This window comes from Strix aluco, chromosome 4, assembly GCF_031877795.1.
Source record: "Strix aluco isolate bStrAlu1 chromosome 4, bStrAlu1.hap1, whole genome shotgun sequence".
Classification (NCBI taxonomy): domain Eukaryota; kingdom Metazoa; phylum Chordata; class Aves; order Strigiformes; family Strigidae; genus Strix; species Strix aluco.
Window position 1 is genome coordinate 62,565,610 of NC_133934.1, and position 23,845 is coordinate 62,589,454.

A 23,845-nucleotide genomic window follows, 5' to 3' on the forward strand; every position below is an offset into this window, starting at 1 on the left:
GGATCAGAGAGGAGAGGAGACAAGAATTTGCCCTGAAGGCAAATTTTACCACAATTGTCTGCTTCAGGACTACTCATGTCCTAAGCACTTCTCTAGTTTAATCTCCATAAAATCAGTACAGGTTGATGAATACTCTGAATTTTGAAAATAATTTCTTTATAAAGAATAAAATTTATAGTGATAGCATGTATTTGCATATAATGTAAGTGGAAAAGTCACGAGCAAATAGATGAGTTTTGACATGACTCAGTCTAACAAACCCAGAAGAAATCACTCCTCTCCTCACTGTATAAATCCTTAGTTCAGTGTTGCTGGAAACACTGACAAAGCACTATACGATCTTAACCAGAGGATTAATTCTATCCCAGCCAACCATCTGAAGCCTTTTTTTGGAAATGGCCCTTCCCCGCCATCCCTGCCTCCCCCCACCATTATAATGTAACTTAAGTACTTCTTTGTAGGTGTTTTGACTTCATAGCTAAAGCTCTTGCAGCTCAGAGTAGAAAGCCTCCCCATACCTACAGCTTTGGCCTCCTTAAAGGTATGATTAATAAAACACAGTCTGAGATACAGTCATTCAGGATAAATCCTCTTTTGGAAAAGATGAAAAATTCATTCTCTCCCCAGAGCCAAGCTGGAGCAGTCAGGAGTATTCACGTCTTTCTGCTATTAACTCAATTAAGCACGCAATAAGGATTGCTGGGTAAAATGCAGCGTGTATTTGTGTGCATGTAAAATGCAGACTCAAGGAGTCTTAAAATGCCCTTATAAATACAACAAAAATAGACCAATAAAATATTTTGTAATGACTATTTATGTGTGTATAGCAACTCATTATTTCAATTCTCCGCATCAGGGATTTCTTGTTTCTTTCCTCTACCCCTTAAATAAATCTAAATAAATTATACATTTAAAAACAGTCTATGCATCTATAACAACAGAAACAAATTTCATTTAACATCCAGCTGTCAAAGCCAGCCCTTCTGTCACTCTTTATTCAAGTCTGTTTTACATAATTCATGTCATCTTAATTATTTCCTTCTCTTTCTGGATAGGATAGCACTTAAGGACGAGCCACTTACAGCACAGTCATTTCCTTCGGAGATGATACGACTGCGTGACATGATCACTCGCAAAAAAATACACTGATGTTTTAAGGTCTCCAGGTGGGGAATTATGTAAATGCAGAACCTATCATGATGGGACATCACTTGATCTGCATACTACAGCAATAAAAATAGCAGTATACATGCATAATACTGTGTTTTAATGCAGACACACTGTGCTATTAATAGCCTCCCCCTTTTTGCTCCTTTAACTCCTTTACAAACAGATGCTGACAGAGTTTATGGGAAGCAGAGGAAGAGAACATTATCTAAAACTGGACTGAGATTTATTTTTACTTTTTTTCCTCCAAAGTCCCCAAATTAAAAAGTTCTAAAGCCTCAGCCAAGGTCCTTCCCATCCTCCACCACTCCATGCCATTAGTCAATTAGTAGGAATTACAAACATAGCTTTAATCACATGTATACTAAAATATGTCTAAAGCAATACAGGCATCACTCTAGAAATATCCTATCCCATTTGCACAGGATAAATAATTAAATTGTTTTAAGCGGTCTAATCTATTAATGCCTGGAGAGGCCTTAATTTTGGCCACTAAATTTCAAGAAGCTATGTTCGTCAATTCAATATAGTTAACAGCTATAAATCAACTTCCGCAGTGTACATGACTAATTAATTTACTACATGATGAAAAAAGCCAATTCCTCAAATTAAAGTTTCACTCTAAAACGTTCCTCATTCTCCCTATCACCCAGCACGTTTCTCTTCCTTCTCTGTCCTCTCTGAGGTCCTCTGCAGCAAAGGACCTTCAAAAGTGATAGGCTGGATCCTGCTAACATTTTCTCACAAGGATGACCACTGTGACTCAGGAAATGTTCTCAGTTGAACTGGGCCACTAATGCACAACAGTGCTTTGAATTACCCCAGACCCTCCAGAATCAGGCTTCTGATGCTCCAAAACATGGTTAGAAACATCACTGACTACAGACAATACCACTTCCCAGGCTATAAACTCATCTGGTTTTGGTTTTGCTCCCTGTGCATACAGTCCTGTATCTGCTGCTCCGCTGCCCAGATTGCTTTGCACATCATCTCAAGTTATTCAGAGCCTCAGAGAAGCATGACTGCTCGTTCAAAGCTGAACTGAAATGGCAGGAAGAGCCTCCACACTCAGGGTTTTTGCCATCTCAGAGCACAGCTCAAGGCCAGGAATATGAGTACAGATTTATCTGTTACCACTGACAGGGACACAGCAAAATTCAGGGGCTCCACCTCATTAGGAGCTGGGAAGATCAAAGGGATCGAACCAGCCACAGAACAAAAGCTTTGTAAAGTATTAACTTAACTTAAAGTATTAACTTAATTCCGTACCATGCAACCTCAAAGAAATCCCCTCTTCTCCAGTTGTGCGATGTACCTCACCAAGATACAGATTGCCTGTTCAGTGACAAATCTGAATGCGAAGATAGCCTACCCATCCGCTTCCTGTTATAATGCTGGTCATCAGAAGTAATTGAACATAGAAACTGCCTGCCCTGGTGGTGCTATCCCCATGGAAGGCGTTTGCTGGTGCAGCCACAGAGAGGTTGTATTGAACACGGCAGATTCTCAGCACTTGCAATCAGGGTGCTCTGACTGTAGTTGACAAAGCACAGCTCACCTAGAGCAGTTCAGGACCTAGACTTCCATACAGTCTAATAAAAGTCCCTGCAACCACATTAAAAAAAAGATACAAGGATTACTTAGAAATATGCAACAACAGCACAGGTTTCAAAGTAACAGAGAAAACACAGTGATCACCTGGGAGCAAAAGGACACTGAGAAGCTCCTAGGAAGAAAGAAAAAATCCAGCAGATGTAAAGCCAGGATAAAATAGGAAGTATTAAAAGCAAGAGTTACAGCTTTCTCCACTGCCTATTAATGAGATGATAATAAAGCGAAAAGCTTGGATAAGATGGAAAAATTTAAGTAGTTGGAAGTCAAAGGCTAAATTCTTGGGCATATTATGGAGCAGCTCCCTTGGACCCCATTTGCCTACCACGGTCTTATGCACTGTGGGCAAAAGTGGGATATATGGTCACAGTGTGAGTTCATAGATTAGGAGTCATAAAAGTTTGAAGGTGCCAAGCTGAAAGTCATGACACCTGTGTGGGATATTAAGAACGCAATTTTTCAGCATTATGTGTGGTGGAGCAGCACAGGTTTAACAGACATCCAGGGCAGTGCAACTTTCTTGCTTGCTTTGCGGTTTTGAAGAAAAACAAATGACCAACAAATACATATACCATAAAACAATCTGGATTTGCTAGTATGCTGCAACACTTATGGGGTCTTCTGGATGTTGATACTGGTTTTAATTCTCTGAAGAGGTGGCGAGCTGCTTCTGCCTTCCTTCTTGATTTTAAATCAGTTCTACTCTTTGTGTACATGAAAGGCAAGAACTGTGAAGTTTCCTCTTCAAAAAAGGCTGTAATTTGCTATTTTTTCTGTGCACATGTTGCTGTACTTTCTCATATGTATATTCCTCTCTACATATATGCAGTCAACCTAGATGTATATACAAACATGCCAAATGTTGCACATTAAAGAAATGCATATATTTAAAACATCATACTGTATACTGTCTATTTTGGCAATAGCCATCTGGAAGAAGAAAAAAGCATAGAAGAAATGCTTAATGTAATCAAACTAGATTTTGCACACTTCTGCCAACGTACAGAAAGAAAATTTACCAGCTACTCTTTGCTCTGCAAGCAAATTAACCATTGCTGTAATACCTTTATCCATACAGAGATACCCAGCCTACATCATATGGCAACCAACTTTAGCAGAAGACCGTCTTGCTTTTCAGTATATTTTTAACTGCCGCCAAAGACAGGGCAGGCACACTTTTATCACAGCTACAAAGGACATACCCCTGCAAATCTCAGCCTCTCAAAATCTTTTATTTTCCTGTGTGGTCAAAGCATTTTTGTACCATTTAGTCCTAGTTAAGCCCTCTCCTGGGCCAGTTCTGTGTAACCAACACCTGACCATGGCTCCTGTTGCAGCACAGGCATTTCAAAACTACCCAGCATTTACTCCAGGGCCTCATACTCACAACCAAGCTCTCCAGCCATTCCCGCTGCCAATGCTAAGCATGTCTTTAAATTAGCACCCCAGCCACTGTGGCTTTGTTTCTCTTCTAGCTGAGCAACACTGGACTGTGACCAAAGCCCTGTCTGTCCTATAGATTTCCTCCTTCCTATAACACCCTTAATAAAATTTGCAATATTCAAAAAGTGATGGGTTCTTGATATCACATTCCTCTTTCACAGCTGCCTTAGTCCTGCTGAAACACTGGAATGAAATTATGCATGAAAACTCTGCTGAGAATTTTCTTCTTCGTGGAAGAAGAAAAAATGCCTGACATGCTCAGAATTCAAATCACAACCAGAAGGGTCCTGATTCCATATACATGTTATCAGTATGGTACATATTTGAAAATTGCACTGTACTTGCCAAACTTGAGGGTGTTGCCCTGGGAGGAAAGGGATTAAGATGTAACCTTGGGTCAAAAGAGGTTACACAATCACGATTTCCCATACCAACACTGAGGAAATTAAATTCATGGTGGAGATACTCAGCTGCTGAAATGCAAGGGAACACTGGAAAAAACTAACATGATTAAAAAACATTTAATTAATTCTTTTACGCAGAAGAGCCGCAAAACACAGATTTGGCAGGAATACTCCTCAAACTCACTTACTTATTCATTCGATTTAGTGACCATGCTCTACTTTGTGAATTTTTCTTGATAATTCAAGCAGACATGTAAGAAAGTACACAGTTCCCACATATTGAATACATAGTCTAGAGTCTCAAAAATTAAAGTTTTTGAACTATGTATCCATTTTTGTTGCATAACTGTGTACATCTCAAAAAAAGACAGCTGAAAAAGGGAATATTTGTTTTTTTCACCTCTTAATTATGCTTTTTTTCCCCCTTAGTGCATCCATTTGGCAGCTAAAGGTTTCTGCTCTCACTGAAGGGTGAGACAACAGAGCCTCTCGGAGCCCTGATTTTTGGCACCACCTCACTCCTACTTTATGCTTGAGGCTACTTCCCCTCTGACTGATTCTTAATTTGAATAAGCTTTCACTGAAGACTGTATCAGAACTGCAGCAAGTTAATCTTATTAAAAAATACGAGTTTAAAAACTCAGAGCTTGATGTCAGGCAGGCTGTTTCCAAATTGGTATACTTAAGATCCAAATTAGATCATGAGCAAAATATTAAAAGGCCCTAGAGCCACTTAAGAGTGAACTTCCATTTCCAAAAGAGATTTCTGGACATTGGGAACCCAGAACTCTTGTCAGTTCAGTGGGAGTCAGGCTCCTGGCAGCAATGAGTGCTTCTAAGTGTTTAAACCCTTAAAATTTAAGCTACAGAGAAAGGCTGTTAAGACAAAGAAATTTACTTCACCTACTGTCAATACTAGCACTAATACGTGGGTCCTCCTGAAGGATACTTTAGTTATAGGGGGCTGCTACTCCCACCCAAGTCTCCTGACAAAACACACCTTTGGAGGACACTGTCAAACGGCACAGAATCTGTAAGCTGATGCAATGAGGTGCCTTTTAAGCACTATAAAAGAAAATCTCCATCCTCTTCCTCTCCCTTCACTCCTTATACTTTTGGTTTTTAAATAATTGACAAGGTTTAAAACTTCAGTTTCACTTCAGCCACCTCTGGGCGTAGAAGACTGCATCCACAATTGGCTTGTCAACACGCTCACATGTGCAGTTTGCAGCAAAGCAGGTGGCTGCTTAGTTGCCCTTAGGTCTTCTTGACTTCCAGCAACTTGGTGAGATGACCCACTGGGTGCTCGTGCTGCCTGGATGCCATCCAGGCCACAAAACCAAAGTTTGCAGAGATCTTCTGGAATGCTTCTACCTCCCCACTGGCTTCAGACAGCTCCTGTCATGCACATGGTGTTACACAAGCACCAAAGTGCTTTTTGGATCGCAGCCTGACACAACAGGCATTAGCCTGCATTGTTTGGTGCCAGGCTTTAACTCTTTACATCTAGCTACAAGTGCAACTAATCAACTGAAATTGATTTTCCAGAGCTCAGTCTAATCCACTGCACTGAAGGTGACCTGTATTATTTGTGTGTATGTATAGTTAAGGGGTTTGGGTTTTTTTAAGGTGTCCTGGATATTAGATGCCTGTATTCAGCTGTCAGCAACCTTACCAGTAATTCAAAAGGGTGCCAAGGAGCGCTTCTGACACAGGCAGATTTTAAAAGGATCCTAAAGATTTCTTCCCTGCTCCCCCAAATATCAACAGTGAAGATTAATCAATCATCTGCCTGTACATGCAATACTCCGTTACCCACGGGAAACTCATTCAAGGTAACAACTTGAGCATACCTCCAGTCCACCAACATCCCTGACAAGAGCATTGTGCTCTGATATGCATGATTCAGACCCTGGACACCTGCAATAAGCATTGTATTTTTTTCCCAAACTAACCTTGCTCCCTCCAACGCAACGGTTGTTTTTATATTTTACTCCACATATTTCCTAGTATTAGCATCAAGGACCAAAATTTTCTTTCCATCAGTGCTAGCTGGACACCACTGTAATCATTTAAGTGGAACAATCTGTTCCAAGTGACCAAGAGAGCTAATAATTTATCAGGAACAGAACAGGCATTTTGGGGAAGGACGTAATTATATTTGTGTGGTTTGTAATACTCTTGAGTCAAATGGGACATTCTGCATAATTCAAAGCCACTTGGGGAAAGGAAGAGAGGAAGCAGGCTTTCCAAACAGAAATGGCCTCAAACTCTCAAATTTATCACAATTTTTTTTTTTCTCTCTCCTCTGTCCTTTTGGTTTTGCTTAAAATAAAGAAAACCTTCAGCATTTGAGTAGGCTTCACGGGGTGGGGGCAGGGAGGTGGGGGGGTGGGAAGTGCAAGTAATAATAAAAAAATAACATCTTGCCTTTGTATGGGTAGATGATACAGCCTGAACTGGAATGCTGTACAGCTCATCTTGTCTCAAACGTGGCAATGCAGAATTAAAGAGTATTCAGGGAAAAACAACAAGAAACTTCACACACTTGTAACAAAAACCCAAAACAAATCCAGTATGAAGAAATATTTGAAAGAAATATTTCTTCCTTGGAGAGCAGGTAAGTTAGAAGCAATATGACAAACACATATGAGGTAGTGAACAGAAATGGAAAAGGTAGCTTGGATGCCTCTGTCTTCACAGTCTGAGGAGGGATCGCAATGAAATTAAAACCTCACAAAAAGCAATCATTTTTCACACAATAAGCTATTAAGCTGCTGGACTTAGAGCTCCTGGAAGTCATCCTGACCAGGGATGTGAGACTCAGAAAGGATTTGGCCATTTATATGGCCAGCAAGAATATCCAGCAATTGCAATTAATTCTATTAAAGAAAATCTAGAAAGAATATTAAAAATCTCGGGCACTGGGGTGAAAGTCCATTTCTAACTATGAGGGATCAGGACGAAAAAAGGTCTGGGGGTGGCAGAGACAGTCCCTGCCCACTAAGGCATGCTGTGTCCTGCCCTGAGGTGGGCAGGACAGGGCACGGGGGTAGACCAGTGACTGCGTGGGGAAACCCTGATCCCATTCTGGCATCTTTTCTTCCAGTCAGTTCCAAATCCTCCCTTCTTCCGTTGCATTAGTTTTATAGTTTTCTGCAGTTCTCTTGCCCATAACTCCACCTCCCATTCCTCACAGCGTCTCTGCAATAAAGTTTTTCCTTCTTTGTCGCTGGTCCTACTCTGGGTAAAAGCACGTAATATACTGCCTACTATGAACTGCAACTCTCAGTAACGGACTGAATGCTGAGGCCGTAATTCAGTCCGGAGGCTCTGCTACTGCCCATAAACTACTTGCTGTCTCCCACTTTACGATGTCAGCAGGACTCCAGCTGAATTAAGGCTTCTCCTGTATATAACTGACACCAATCTTATGCATAATGCATAGAAGATGGCTCTAATCATAAATTCCATATCCTGCCCTTCCTTTACATCAGAGATGCAGACCAGCATCTCTTATGCACTTCGCTTACTGATACATAAAATCCTTCTCCTGAATCATAATGGCAGCAAAGCCTTTTCTTGGGTCACTGCTTCCGATAAAAGCCATTCATTCCCTCTTTTCCCCAAAGAGGTTGAAATAAACTTCAATTCATCCCACTAACAAAACTCACACTTAAATTTAAGGACCATGTTGAACTGATGATCCAGGAACATTGCCTGTGTCAGTCTGTATTTCTGACAGTGGCAAGCAAATGATTTGTGCCTAACACCCATCTTTTGCCTGTTTGCATTTGGTATCAGCCGAGTGACCACACAAAATCCAAAGCTACGCTGTGGATGCCAAACTGCAAGTGTGCAAAGGTGAGTGAGGTCTGCAGAGAGGATTTCTGTACTTCTCTGCAGGAAACACCAAGCATACACACAGAGAGGGTATGCCATAAGCCAGCGCTGGTTTTACATGTCTTGGAATGGAATAAGGAGTTCAAGCTCCAAAGAATCCACAAATGATGCAGTCAAAAATGTGCTGAATGAAAGCTTTGAAATATCCTTGAGAATAGACAATCCCCTGTGTATAAACCCAATTTTGACCTCAGGCACAGACTAACTTGTACTCTTTTGTACATGAAGAAAGAAAAAAGCAAAAGAAACTGATATAGATGCATTACTTCAAAGTCATCCTACCTCAGAGCCCTTTAGCCATTATTACTAGCTGAAATACTAACCGGAGAAGGAGCATGCATGTATCTTTCTACTCAAAGTTATTTCTTTGTTATCTAAAGATAGCATAAGTCCATTTAGTTTGAATAAACCTTATAGACTATCTTGCAATGCTCTAAATCAATTTAAGCCTTGTGACAAAAAGACCAAGCATCTGAAGACCAAGCCCTGTGATGGCCTTTTAAGGCTGTCACGTTCAGGCAGACTGAAGATGTAGGAAGACTGAGCAGAAGCATCTTCGATGTTCATTGCCTGCACAATTTAGGCAATGGGCAAGAGGTGCCACGGGCAGCATGCAGATGCCTGGTTTTAAACTTTGCTCTTCGGGCACCTCGGACAATGCTTTTCCTGGTACAAAACCTGTTTCCGCAAAAAAATAGATAACAGTACCCAAGGGCCTAGAGCTGCATCTTCCCTGATCACCCTTCACTGCAGTTACAGGAAGGCTTTCTACGTGCTTGCACCCACCTCCTGCAACGTGGTAATAAATGTAGTATATGCTTCAACCAGTGGACACCACTGTCAGCAACATCTCCATCTTTGCTCAACTCTCCTTCCCGGGTACAAATTAATAGCTGCTGTTCTCAACAAGCCTCAAATGTTCAGAAAAAACAGATGACAGGAGCATGTTTCACACAGGTCTTCTCCCACTGGCAAAAGCTACACGCGGCAGGCTGCCAAGGGCTGGCCAAGTCCCTTCCCTCTGACAGGCCGGAGCCAGCCGCTTTCACACTAGTAAAGTAATGGATGGAGTAATAAACCTGGATTTTCCCTGCATGGTTTTCAGCACATCATGTGTTCAGCACTTCTGAGGCCACTTCAAGACATGATTTATCCAGAAGATTATCCCATGTCTTCTGTTTGACAGTTAAGGCCAGTGAGGGGGAAAAAAATGAAACGAAACAAAACAAAATAGCTGGCAAACTGAAATGGTCTCAGAAAACAGCAGTGATTAATTCCTCCAGCTTCCTCCAGCCTGCACACTTTAAGGAGGGCTTTCGCTTTGGCCATGGAGGCTGACCGTTGCACATTGCTTTCTAAGCCCAAGCCTGGATTTTCTCAAATGACAGTGCATCGGTGTCACATGCTGACACCAACCAAAAACCAGCAGCCATGACACAACACAACTGTCTATTTAAGTGTGGTGTTTTATAGATGGCCACAGCTACCAACTAGTACCCAGGGAAGCCTAAGGCATTATTTTTGATCTACACAGCCTTCCACAGTTTGGAACCTAATTACCTTCAGAAACTACTGCCTCCTCCTCATCTGTTACCATGGCAGCTGCAATCAGCTGAGATGCATGGTCTGACAAGCCCTAATTTACCAGGGCATCAGGGCAATTCCAGGGGCTGTTTCTTTCAGAATTTACTCTTCTGCTTGGGTTTGAAAGCATTTTCAGGAAAGGAAGAGGTAGGATAAATTAAGATTGTACAGGCTGGGAAGTAGTGACCTTTTTCAGAGTGATTCAACAGCTCAGTGCACACTGCTCCACCAGCGCTTACTGGGGTTTGTTTGTTTTATTTTTTTTCCCCTCTTAGTAATAGTATATGTGCCCCTGTCCCAGGGTAAAGGTACAGATGAGATTAGTAGATTTTGCTTCATTTAAAATATCTTTTCGCATGGTGAGAAAATAGATTATTTAACCAAGTGGCGAGGCTTGTTTTCTAGCCTTTAAAATCAGAATTCAGGGAACGTGAGATTCAGTATTCTCTATTCATTTCTACTGGTTACAGAAACTACTGTTTAACTGAAACATTAGTAGTTTTCCACACTGATGCTTTTTACGTGGAGATCTCAAAGCACCAGACTTATGCTTCCCAGAAACAGTAAAGTCTACCTTCCCATTGCAAATCTCAGTCCTTCAGAAATGCACTTCCCAGGCCATCTGTGTGATAACAAATTTAGAAAAATGAGTAGTATCTTGGCAGTCTTTGCGAAACGTATTCAGCATGCAGGGGAAGGTGGAGGGGTTCCTACCAAATGGGGCATTCAGTATCCGAGTCAGAGGTGATGACGTCTAAGCAGGGGGCTGTTTTCTGAGAAATACGCCATTAATTTTGTAGAACATGACACAACTGTGCTGCAATTCAGCTGAAGTCTGCTCATTCAGTCCTACTGATGGCCTTGTCATTACAGAGACTCCAGGTCTGCAGCTCTTCTTGTCCTATGCATCCTCCCCACATGCACCAGGACAAGCTACTTAATATAAAAGACTCTAAAAGAACATACCAAAATTGGTATGATCAAAACCAGTGGCCACTTTATGAATGATTAATGTGAATTACCATATCTGTAAAATACAGATAACCTACCTCTTTATTCTCCAACGCAAGAGCAGATCACTGGCATTTGAGAAGTGTCTTGAAAATCACAGGTGCTGATAGCATCAATAACAGCACACCATGAGATGCAATATTATTACAATAATAATGGCACTCGTTTCAGACTCCTGCATTTTTCAGGTCATCAACCAAAAACATTAACAAAACACAGCCCTTCAGGAGATGAAAAATCTTTGCAGTGTAATGCAAGCTGGTTCATACAACTCCCTTCTCACCCACCCTGTGCAAAGCGTCTGCTGCCATCCTTCTGACTACTGGGAGAGTTGTGAGTTCTTTTCCTCACATAAAAGGATTAGGCCCTCTGGCGAAACTAAATGAAAATCTGAGAGCATCAAGCAGCTGACAACAGTCTTATGCTCTTAATTGCATTTTTTTTTTTTTTTTTTTAACTCTAGGTCTTGACCTGCATGCTTCATCAATAATGCAGACTCTGAAACCACAGGGACAAACCACACCAATTAGACTCGAACCCAAAGGAAACTAGCTCAGCGACGCAACTGCAGCCCAGCAGGGCATCTAGTCCCTTCCCAGTTGTGCCTCTCTCAGAGCTACTAGAAATTCTGTATCTGCTCAGCCAGTGGAGGACACTAGCAGAGCTGCAGCCCCCACCTGCCAGCCCTGACCCACACTGCACCAGGGTGCTTTGCCAGGGACAGACGGCACTATGACCAGCTGCAGCAGAGCAGAGGGTACATGTCCTGCTGCACTGTGCAGGCTACACATCTGCTGGAGGAGCCACAGTTTCTCTGTCCTGTGAGCAGGGGGAAGTTCTGGCTAAGAGATACCTTGTCTGTGAGACACAAAATGGGTCTTCTTCAGGGAAGAAGAGAGGAGAGCGCTGAGCAGCTTTCAGCCCTCATCCCCAAGCCAGAAGTGGCAAATAGGGGCACACAAGAGCTCTGCAATGTTCTACTGGGGCAAATGGCAAAAGCTGCCACCTTTGTAAACTGAGCTCTGAGCTGCTGAGAGATACAAGAGAGTTCCCCAGCAAAGAGCTTTCCACATTTTCTACCTTCCAGATTTTGAAAAGGTAGAAGCAATTTTGCTTTGATTTTGGGAAAAGCTGCTGAGACCTGTGAACATTTCTCCCCTATCTTCTGTTATGCCTGCTGGTTTTGTCTTATTGTTCCATCCTTCCTTTTCTTCCTCCAGCTTAAGAGTAGCAGACAATGGTTGGGTAGACAAGGATCACTTTACTCCTGGTATCTGGAAAGCAAAAGGAAAACTCTGATCTTGCCTTTAAAGCAAAAAAATGCAATTGTTCTGTGTATGTCTACCTACATGCCAGCTTTGCTACTTGGACTTCCCCCTTCCCCCCATTTCAAAATTCAAGATTAAACCTACAGGGAAGGATAAGAAGCTCAGTAAAACAGAGTGTTTCAAATTACGAAGTTAAACACAAAGGAGGTATCGACAGTGCACAGTTCTGCAAACATGTATGCAAAACCTGATCTATCCATCTTCTTCCTTCCATTGGCTTCAACCCAGGAAAATACATGGCCAGGTCTTCATCACACAAAATGCTTAAGTACTTGCCTTCAAAAGAAGCACGCACTGGCGTTGTTTGTCCAAATCAAGGAGGCAACTAAACGTTTAATTCCCTTGCCTGAGTTCCAGCCTTAAATTTGCGTGGCACTTTTATGAGGTGACTAGCTCCACTGACTTGCAGTGAAACCACCAGCACACAAAAAGTAATACACAGATTTTGTCTTTCTGAGCTGGGCATTTCCTTGGTGGAAAGCATCCACAAGGAATTCAAGAGAGCATGCTGAAAGCTATTTTTTTTCTTTAGGGCATTTTTTTAATAGACTAAACGGCAGTGTTAACACTATAAAAACAAAGGAAACTCTTACGGGAATAGGAGGCTGCTTTTCCCTGTTGTTCGCAGAGAACCCCGGCTGTTTGAATGGATGATGTGTTAATTCTGTGGCACAGTTGCTCAAGGGAGGACATAGCGAAGTCTCCCATGGTACAGTGCACACAGTTTACAATGGGCATGGTTAGAATTTAATTGTTTGTTACAGCCCTCAAAAAGACATTTCTCCAAAGCAAACATGCTATGAAATACATTTTTCTGTAATCATATCAGAAAAACATCAGTCCATAAAGCACTCTCTGAGCTTTTATGGGCAGCTGCTGCTCGAATGCTTGAAGGAAGAGCTGGCAAGTTAAAAAACAAAATAGGCCACAGAGATTTAATTTCCTATAAAATAGCTCCCCACAAGCTGTTTAAATGTTCTTTACTTAGAGCAATACTCCGAAGATTTTAGAGATTTTCAGGGCAACGCTTGCAGTAAGAACTCCTTGTGTTCCCTCTGCTCAGGGGGCTCCACAAACACACCATCAGATTTATGGCTTTCCCTTTCAAAATAACACCACTACTCGTCTGCAAAATTAATTTAAATAAACATACAGAAGAAAGGAACATGCTAGCTCAATTTTTTTTTTTTTGGTGGGGGGGGAGCAATTGCTAATATCTACCATAAATCTGCTTACGCACAGCCTCACTCACATACTAAAAACATCTCTGTCTCACACATACTTTTCTTCCCACCTTTCCCTCTTCCCCTACCCACAGCCATGCCATAATATATTTAAGTCAGCTGTATAGCATTGTTGATTAAAAACTGCCAGCAGTTAGACAACTTATTATAAAACCTACAAGGAGGTTGTGTATTTATGACTGCAATAATTAATCAATGCATAATAAGCATGCACTGCGCATAACGTTTTTCTTTCCATACACAGACAGCTTCGATTACCATGCGGGTTACACTGCCACGAGGATCTTTAGTCCCCAGTCGCTGCTTCCTCACCCCGCAGCGTTAGCAAAGACAAGCTCATTGTATTAAAGCCTGCATTCATCTGAAAAGCCACCCAAATACTGCTGAATTGATTAATTTTGCAGGTAGAGGCTTTCAGAAGGAAATGCCATAGTTAGTTCCCCAACTACTAGGCTGTCACGATTTTCCTTTTAAACTACTTTTTTCAGAGGCTCAGCTATAAGGCGTACTTGGAGCTGTGAGCTGGCAGACTGATTTGTGTCTTAAGAACAGATTTCATTTTAATGGTTTTATTTTTAAATTGTTTCAACTCTTTGAATTAATGGAGATTAAAAAAATGAGACTGACATAAAAATGCAAAGTAGAGTATTTTTCCCCCTTTTAACCTTCCTTTTAACTAGAACCAGGTTGTATTTATTTCCAAGAAACTCAATAGTACCCAATTAATAACATGATTGCACATTTCTTCACAAAAATTGATCATCAAATGGCTTAAATGGAAAGAGTCACCACCCTTTCCTGAGCCTCCTCACTGATAAATGGCATGAGGCAAGGCCCCACAGATACTAATATTCAGTTAATAGGGATTTGTTTTTCCCTTGAAAGAAATACCCCATCAGTGGCTGTCCTCTACAGCACCACTTTCTGCCCCAAATGGGAAAACAGAGATGCTTTGCCCCAGAAATGCACTTCCCTGCCAACTCTCTGCCAAGCTGTTTGAGTCCGCAGTGACGATATCCGGAGCCGAGTAAGCAATGTGAGTTTTCATCCCAGCTCCGTGGGCACACAAATATGATTATGTGCCCTCCCTGACCAAAGGGCTAATTTTTATTGCAGACTTGCTACACATGGGGACTGACCAGAAGATTGGAGAGCTCTGTATTTGGCTTGGAAGCTAGTGCCTGGAGGATGCTACTATGTATATATAAAAATATTAATACTTTGTACTCTGTAACAGCCCACAAAGGGGATGACATGGTTTTATTCTGCCAATATGCAGAGGATTAAGGGTTTCTGCTTGAAGCCACTAACAACCTGAACAGGAGAATTACAGTAATTCCACTAAAACCATGCCGAATCCAAGGGACCGGCGGATGGCACGTTGTTACCCTTTCTGCTTGTCTTGAAAAATGTAACCAGCGCAATCCTACAAACAAGACTTCAACCAGCTAAGCAAGGAGGTTCAACTTAAAGAATGGGCTTATAGGACAATCACCATATGCATTGACGAGGACATTTTTCACGAGACCCCACAGCATTTTGAGATCTAAATCCTTGACATGGAGCAATTCTAAAGGGAGCTCAAAAATAGATGTTAGCATGTCAAATATAGATGAAACTTATGCTTTCTTTTCTGTTGCTCACACAACTCCATTTTTAGTGCAAAGCATCTCACAGAATTGTCTAGGTTACTCCATTAAAACCTTGCACTGCTTTAGCCATTAGGTCACCATGCAAACACTGTTGTCATGACTTCAATTAGCAACACTTTGCCTATGTCAATACCATTATTAATACCCTGAAATACTAATTTCTGTTACTATTTAACAGCCAAATGATCTGAATAATTATTCATGTGCAGTTATTAGGAGAAATGTACTGAATGAAATGACATGTCAAGAGCTGTGACTTACAAATACTTCCCGCAACACCTCACATCAGAAAATATCCTGAAAAATTCAGCAACAGTTAAAGGTTTTTCATAACCAGGATACCTCTAGGTTGGAATAAACTGTTAGGCCCTGGCTCTGCAATACAGGAGTCTATCTACACAGCGTGCATCTCAGTTACCATTTCCAGATACAGTAGCCACAGTTAACAGCTATAGTTATTATAGAGAAATTTAGTAAATCTTCTGCAAATCCAATGTGAATACAAGTCCTTGACTGGGAATTCAGATCCTCCCTAGAACTAAGCCTAGAATCACAATGAATGATGGAGACTTTGGAAAATATAAATGTTATTCTGTACACAAAATATTAATTGTTTAAAGGAGATTATTGGACATCTGTTTCAACGCAGCACAAAAACCAATGAATGTGCATTTGAGAAAGACTTCACTTACAGGTTAAGAGACTTGATATTTAGGCATTTCAGAGGTAAAACTGGAATGCAGCAAGTATCAAGATAACTGATTAGTAGTACTCACAGTAAACGTTATTTACATTGTGTGATGTTAACCCAGCTCTGTTAAACCCACAGTTTAGCAATGATAGCTGTAATTCTGTGCACATACATACAGACTAAATACCTGCATTTTCTCATGCAAACACACACACAAACTAGTGTGTACATACTGGATTAAAAAAAACAACAGTCAGCAAACAAAGAATATTAAATGTTATACCTTTGAGTCATAATCTTATAGGCATCTGGCAGATAACAGCGGATATTCTCCATCTGAGCAGGATCAGAGTCACAGATTTTATCATCAGTCCTCCCATAGTTGGCACTTTCGATCATGATAACATCTGTTCCCGGGCAGCGAAGCTCTATAGGGTAACTCTCGCAGGACAGCTCCCTTCGGACCACAGCCATAGGGACCGGGGCACGGCTGAAAGCTGCAAGGATTAACACAGAAACACAGCAAACGTTTACTTTCCACACTGAGGCTAGGATTAAAAGCAGAACAATGTTGAGCAGCAGTTTTTATCCCATGTGCTGTACTGAGATAGTTTTGGTATCACTGAGCTATGGTTTGCAGAAATGGGGTCCAATCCCTGGCTTGCTGGCTGCCCAGAGAAATCACTTCTCACTCAGCGACTTGATTTTCTCATCTCAAAAAATAAGCTAACGATCCCTTTTATACAGGGTTTTAGAAATCCTCTATTGAAAGAGATAAACAGGAGCTGTGGCATTGTTATTACTTCTACTTACCAAGTAAAAAGCTTTGATATATAAAATTACAGTCCTGTGTTGTACCTGATCAACCAGGGGAAATTTTCTGACAATGAGCAATACAAGCACCAGGATCCCACCTGCTCAGCAAGACTGCATCTGTCCTACTGCAGATGTAATAACATCTGTGTTGCTCCTGGTCCTTTTCCTGGTCCTTAGAAAACACAAGCCTAATGGCTTTTGCTGTAGCCTGCAGTGTGCCAGGGGATGGCCTGCGGGTTCTGGCAACCATCCCGAAGTTTGGGCCCTGCGGTGATATTTTCCATGGAAAGCCAATATATGTGACACTGGGTGATTAAAGTTTGGTCTCAGATTTGTGTTGGACCTGCCTGGATGTTCAATACTGGCACATACTTGTAAAGTTAATTTAAAGAGCTCTCAGAAATCTTACCTGTTTTAAAAGAAATCCAGGCTACAGTTTGCAAAAGAAAAAAGAAACATGCTTTGAGATGCCTTGAAAACAAAGCCCTAAAGTATTAGCAAATAAACTCACATGACAACAAGCAATAATATTTCCCATCTTTACAGCCTCTTTGATCCAGAGAACTTCAACAGCTTGACAAACATAAATGTATTAATCCTCCAAATATCCATATGAAGTAGTTACGTGTTGCCTTTCTCGTCTCAGCCACAGAAGGGTTATGCGGCTTCCAGAAGATCTCATGGGAAATCCACGATGAAGCTGGAACTGAATACTTGTTTTCCAGCCAAGCACACCAACCATGAGCTGAAACAAAAGCCAACCCCGTCCCTTCCTTATTCCATGAGAAAGAAAACTCACCCACACCAAAAAGGTTTTCAGTTGCATGGATGATGTGCCCTTCTGGATCCATTTTGTACTACTTCCAGCCACAAAATTCAACACATAAACAAAGCTTGTGTCTATGTGATGGTCACAGAACGGTCAGGGAAGGTTTAACCCTCTAATAGATACAGGGCCCATCTGACACTGAGGATCTTTCAAAAACTCACCTTCCCCCAAGCCCCATTATAAAACCACCAGAATACCCTCCCCAAAATCAAAAATCCCTTCCCATGCGCTCTTGTCCCATAAAACTTCCATATGGTACATGCATGCCAAGTTTGCTTATGGAAAGAAGAGTATACTGATGTTTCTTGGTATACCCTTTAACTGTATCAAGGCTGCTCTGTCTGTCTGGCAGGCAGCAGTCCACACATTACTCTAATTTCCATGAAGCCTTCTATTATTGTCAGTTGTCTCATTTAGATTTTTATTATTGATCAGATAAACATTCCCATTTCTGTAAATGTGTAGGGATTACTCTAATATCAGATCCTTACTGATGTGCCAGAGTTGTGGTCTAATTGCCAAACTCTCAAGACAGACATGCATTTATCCTCAAATAATAGCTTCTACAATTAGCATAGCTTTAGGGTTTGGATCATGTAAGATGTCCTCCATCCCTGAGATTGGAGAAAACAGTTTTGCCCTGAGCTCATATTGCACCATACATTTGTGTAATCCTTTTACAGAAGGAGGGAAGCCAGGAGGACAAGTGCAAACCTCTGAGGCGCAATACCTCGTTCTTACCATTGGCTTTATGTCACTAATCAACAAGAAAGTAGGTGAGTGGAGGAAGGATAGGACATAGAGACAACATTTGATAGAAGAGATAAGCCCGTCGGAGAGCCAGAGACAGCAAGGCCCAGCAATTTTAGTCTGCCCTACAAACCACGTTAAAAGGATTTATCCACAGAAGCCTGCAGCAGCCCCTGCTCTGCGAAACACCGGACTCTGTGGCAACAGAGGGAGAGTTTGTATTTGTCTGTGTTACCTTCAGTGTTCACAGGCCCGGTGCTGACCAGAAAACTTCTCATGCCAGGCTGCTGATTTTGTAAAAGAGCTATGGTGAGCTCTCTTTTTGAGCCTCTTCTCTACTCAACCTGAGCAGATTGGCAACGCAGGAGGCAGAAGGTTTCTAGCAGCTTTTGGCAGAATGCTGAGGCCAAGTGCCCTCCCTCCTCCTGCCATGTATTTAGAGGACTCATATTAACTGCCAAGAAAATGGCAAAATGAGGTTTATAGTCAATACTAGCTGTTTGGGGCTATAGTTTGGCCTGGTTCTTCAGCTCAGATCTTAGGCAATTTGGATCTTTTTCTCTGGAAGGCTACTGTAGGCTACAAAAATGGCAAAAGACAGTTGCTAATAGTAACCTTACTTTTTACAGTTCCCACTACAGAAAAAACTGCAAACCTCTGACCCACATGCTTCAGAAAATTATATTTTTTGCTGTTAATTCCTATGCATTTTTTTTGGTAGTAACTATTATATATTGTTAAAGAAAGCAGGCATTAATTATATGATAGTTGAGGAAAATCTAGCTTAAAAACACAGAAATTAACTGTCTGGGAATTCACTCATACAAACCTGGTGTATTTGTCAAACAGCAATCCTGCACGTATGCAGCTAATTTTAACTCTCATTGAAATAAGACATTAGGAACTGCTACCAGCAATATGGTTTTATTAAAATAGAAGTTTATCTGAGGGCAAAGATAGCATCCTAATCTCACAGCAACCCTATCAACAGTGATGATGCAGTACTTCAGGCTTATGGTGGAGGATTTCACAGTTAATATGAAAATATGGAGGTTTGGGTAAAAGCTGTTAAAACATGGTTCTGTACCAGGTCTGAGAGCACATTTCTTCTATCTCATGCATCTCTCCTGTACATGACACTTTATGGCACTGATCTACTAGAATTGCATGTATGTCAGTCCCCAGTACCCCCAGAAAAACTCAAACCAAAACCAAACACCCCTCCCCCAAAATAACAGCTCATGTTCTATTTCCCATTAAAGAACCTCTGGACAGATGCAAACATTTTTAGATGTGGCTTTCTGTTTACTGGAATTCACCTTTTAGTTTCTCACATAATCACTTGACTGCTTGCCATTAGAAGGGCAGCTTTCATTTACAGGCACCTCACTGTGGTGTCATGGAGTCAACATTTATTTCCTGGATATATGGCAGAAAAGAATGTGATGCCCTGGACAAACTGCAGGAATAGCTGAATAGTGTAATACAATGACAGGAGAAAGCAGTGGCACATGTTTTCCATCCTGCCATCCCCCACCAATCAGTTGCTCTGCATGGCTTTTTCTTCTACCCTGATATCTGCAATAAATACTCCAAAGAGAGATTAGAGGTTGGCTGTTTATCTCTTTGAAGGCACACTTCTTGATGTTGCGTTCCTATATGATAATCTTACTTAAACATTTTTACTGGTTTTCCTGTGAGGAAAAAAGATTTTTTTGCTATGAAATAAGATACGTCGAAATCCATCTGTGAAATACACAGCACAATCATTAATACACTTCTCTCTCTTTTGAGCAGCTCCCTATCTTTGCAGTCTATCACTGAGCTCCTTATTTAATCTCCTAAATAAGTGACCTAATTGTTGGCTTGAAGTCAAGAGGAGCTGATGGATGCTCACTACTTTGGAAAACAGGTGTCTTTTTCCAGGATCCTATGTGCAGACAGCCATCTAAATACAGACAGCAGAACTTAAAGATTTTGAAAAACACTCTTTTTAACATTTAAATGTGTGCCAGCTTGAGTTTTCTAAGTGCAGCCATTTGGTGGAAAATCATCCTCCTGAGCTTCTGCAGGGCAAAGTGAGAGCAGAGGGTGAAACGGCAAAGATAATGACAGGATTTTATCTGCGCGATTTAGAACTTCTCTGTCTCTGCTAATTTCAGAAGCTGGAAAATTAAGTAAGTCATCAAAATCTTGTGCTTTTTCTCCCCCTCGCTTTTGACCTCAGAACATAATTGCCTCTTGTCATGCCTGCAGGGCATGGGCTTGTAGTTATCACTGTGTGCTTAATCAAATGCTGAAATAGCCTTTAAATTACGTGTCTTATTGGCTGCTAGAGACTTGTTGAGCTCTGTTACATTTAGAGGCATGATGGTAGTAGATGTACTTTTAAAAGAAAAGTGTGGGATGATGCTTTTAATTAGGTTTTATATGCAATTTTCCCAGCAAAATCATGTTCTGGCTCAGAATATTCGGAGTGAAATTTCAGTGCATATTTAAGGGCGGTGAAACAAAAGCTGGAAATGTAGAGATAATTATTTTCACAAGCTCTGCACATGATTTGGTCTGCCCAGCTAAATACCTGACTTACTGCTCCCAGAGGCAAACACAACACACTGGGGGAAGAGGCTTCCTACTAATTTGGAGGAATGCTTCTGTGTTTGTAATTTTGTGGTACTTAATATTCCCACAGTTCACCTTGACTCTGTGGGGAAAAAAATATCAGAAAGTAGTAATAAAAAAATCCCCTCATCCCCTTATTCTGAAGCCTACTCAGGTATGGGTATGAGCTGAAATCCCTTTCAGTTGTTGAATCAATAGGCCTGCTATGATTCTATCACTCCCTGAAGAGAAGCACATGCTTTAAATGCTTTTCTAAATCAGGGCCCTACTTTTCCCTATTAAGATACAAAGTCTCATTAGCGCATTTATTTGCAGAGTGCTTCTTCTCTGTCTCCCTTTTCCTTAATCCGAAGTATACCTGGCTTCTGATCTCAACAACAATATTAGTAGCAAACAAAAACTCAGGTTAAAGATAGTGACAACAAACATTTCTCCAGTGTACAATACCCCCGTTCCCCAGTATTTTCATTGCTCACAAATACCAATCTAGTTCTGACAAGCTTAAAGAACCTGGTTGGTCCAAAGTTCTCTGAAAACTTGTGATTAGTACACAAATATGGAAATACTATTCTCTCTCCCCCACTTTCTCTACATATCGTGACAACAAATCAAATAGCAAAGAACTCTGCATCTTTTCTAGGGGGACAGGATGGAAAAGCCTTTTTTCTGCTCTCATCCTACAGACAATGGCTGGTGTCAAGACATTGCAGCAAATGCTTGCAACATCCATATCCAGCTCCCCTGGGGAGAAAATGAAGACTGAAGGCAGCCAGTGTGGCCAAACGGCTGGAGCCACCAGCAGTGCAAGGCTGGAGCCAGACAGTGCTGGTCTCCACTCCTGGCTCTCCCCTCTGTGCCTCGGTTGATTGCTGTCTCATCTATAAAAATGGGAAAATTATCTGATCTCCTCCATTAAGCACTCCAAAATCTACTTGCTAGGGAAACGAAGAAGAGAACTAGATATATTCCTCAGAAGGTGAAGAATGTGGCTTCAGCCCGGGTTTCCCCATGTGAAGTGAATACCCACATGCCCCCAGGATATCTTGGCCTTTCTTATTTTGTAGAAGATATCAAAAACAATTTGTGACTTTCCTTTGTGCACCTTCACCAGAAGCAGTGATCCCCCTTACTCAGCAAACAGCCAGCTATGATCAGACTTCACAAACTGCAGGAGTGCAAGAATGCAGACTTATAGTGTGGGATGGAGTATATAACAAAAAAAGACAGAAAAGAAACACAATGCTGTGTAACACCCCAGCCATGCCAACCAAAGAAAAGCTAAAAAAACCCTCATACCCTTCCCTGTGCATTTTATGTGGAGGTTGAGGTCAACTATCTTATGGTTCCATAAATTGTTTAATCTGCCTCCATTATAACACTCAAGTGACACTTGCTAACAATTTGCTCCCAGGTTATGTAAGTGAAAACACAATAGATGTTCAGCAGCATGTTTATATCTGACACCCTCCCCCACAATGAAGAGGGGACACAGGAGAAGGGTATAGTAAATGTAGAGGTGGTTTTCTATGGGGGCTGCCAAACCCACACACAGTCAGTGCATCTTCCAAGGTGACACAGCCAAGGATGCAAACAGGAGCACAATGAAAAGCCTAGCCAAGTCTCAAACGGCACATCTTGGAAAAAAGCCTCTGTCCCCAAGAACCAGTCTCCTGGAAAGCACCTTTTATTTTCATGACAGATCTTCTTTCACATTTCTAGACACCCTAGAGGTCAGGTCTCAAAAGGGCGATGGAGAAACAACTGACCCTTTCCACCACCCGTTGGATGCCCAGAAAGCCCAGGGACAGCAGCCAGAGAATTAAGTACTGGACAACTACATCCAGGGGCACTGCTGCTGCTCATGCTCCGCACCACTGATATTCCTCATCTCCTTGCCATGCTCAGCTGGTAAATACCCTTTTTCTCTCCCCTCACGCTCCCAAACCCTCAAAGTATGGAGAAGCTTTTCTCATTACTAAAAAGGATTATATTAGCTCTTCCTGTAGGGGTAAAGGGAAAAGAAATTCACATATAATGGGCAAAGAGGGCTGGTGGAAGATCACCAGAAAGGAAAGAACAGTGAAGTGGATGCATTTGCATCTAAGGATGGGTGTTCACAAGGGAAATGGGTCATTGCAAGGCCCTGTGAGGAAAGGAGATGAAGTGATAAAAGAGCAAGACCCCAGAAACCAGATGGTAACTATGAATGGAGGAGTCTGATAGTAGGAAGCAACTGAGATCATGTAGACGGTGAGAAGCAAGAAGGCAGATTGGCCCAGGGAAATGTGGCATTGAACTGAATCAGACCTGTGGGAGAAAACAGTGCAACAGCAGTACTGCACTTCCTTTCTGTTTCTCCATTCCCATCTTCTGGGACTCACAGGCCACTGCCTCATTAGTGAGTGATGCGAAGTACTGAGAATTGCAACAAACACTCATTTTGACAAGCCCTCATCTTCACAAATCCCCCACTTAGAGAAGTGAACAACTCTGCAGTGAATATTTACACCGGAGCACACTGCAAGTCAAGGCATCACCAAGAGTCACCCTCCATGCTACAAAAAGGCAGGGCTCCAGGGTAAGCCAACCGACCAGGTCACTGTTGTTGAAAGGAGAGTGGGTCCTGCTTCTCTCTCCCAGCCAAACCTCCTATGAGGCAGGCCAACTCAGTAGTCCACCAAGAAACTAAACCAGCGGGAATGAAGAGAGGTTTGTACTGTGCTGGTAGAGTTGAATCATCTCAGAAAAGGTTAGCTAAAGTCATAGAAAGTGCGCAAAAGATTTTTAGAA

The 23,845-nt window shown here is 41.6% G+C and overlaps 1 protein-coding gene across 1 annotated transcript in view; it reads right to left on the reverse strand.

Moving 5' to 3' along the window:
* ADGRL3 (adhesion G protein-coupled receptor L3) overlaps positions 1 to 23,845 on the reverse strand; it is a 514,763-nt gene that overhangs the window by 257,256 nt on the left and 233,662 nt on the right. The window contains exons 5-6 of the mRNA XM_074823334.1: positions 17,264 to 17,284; positions 16,322 to 16,535 (exon numbers count right to left, since the gene is read on the reverse strand). Coding sequence (XP_074679435.1) covers positions 16,322 to 16,535; positions 17,264 to 17,284 — 235 coding nt within the window. The remainder of the gene's footprint in view (positions 1 to 16,321; positions 16,536 to 17,263; positions 17,285 to 23,845) is intronic.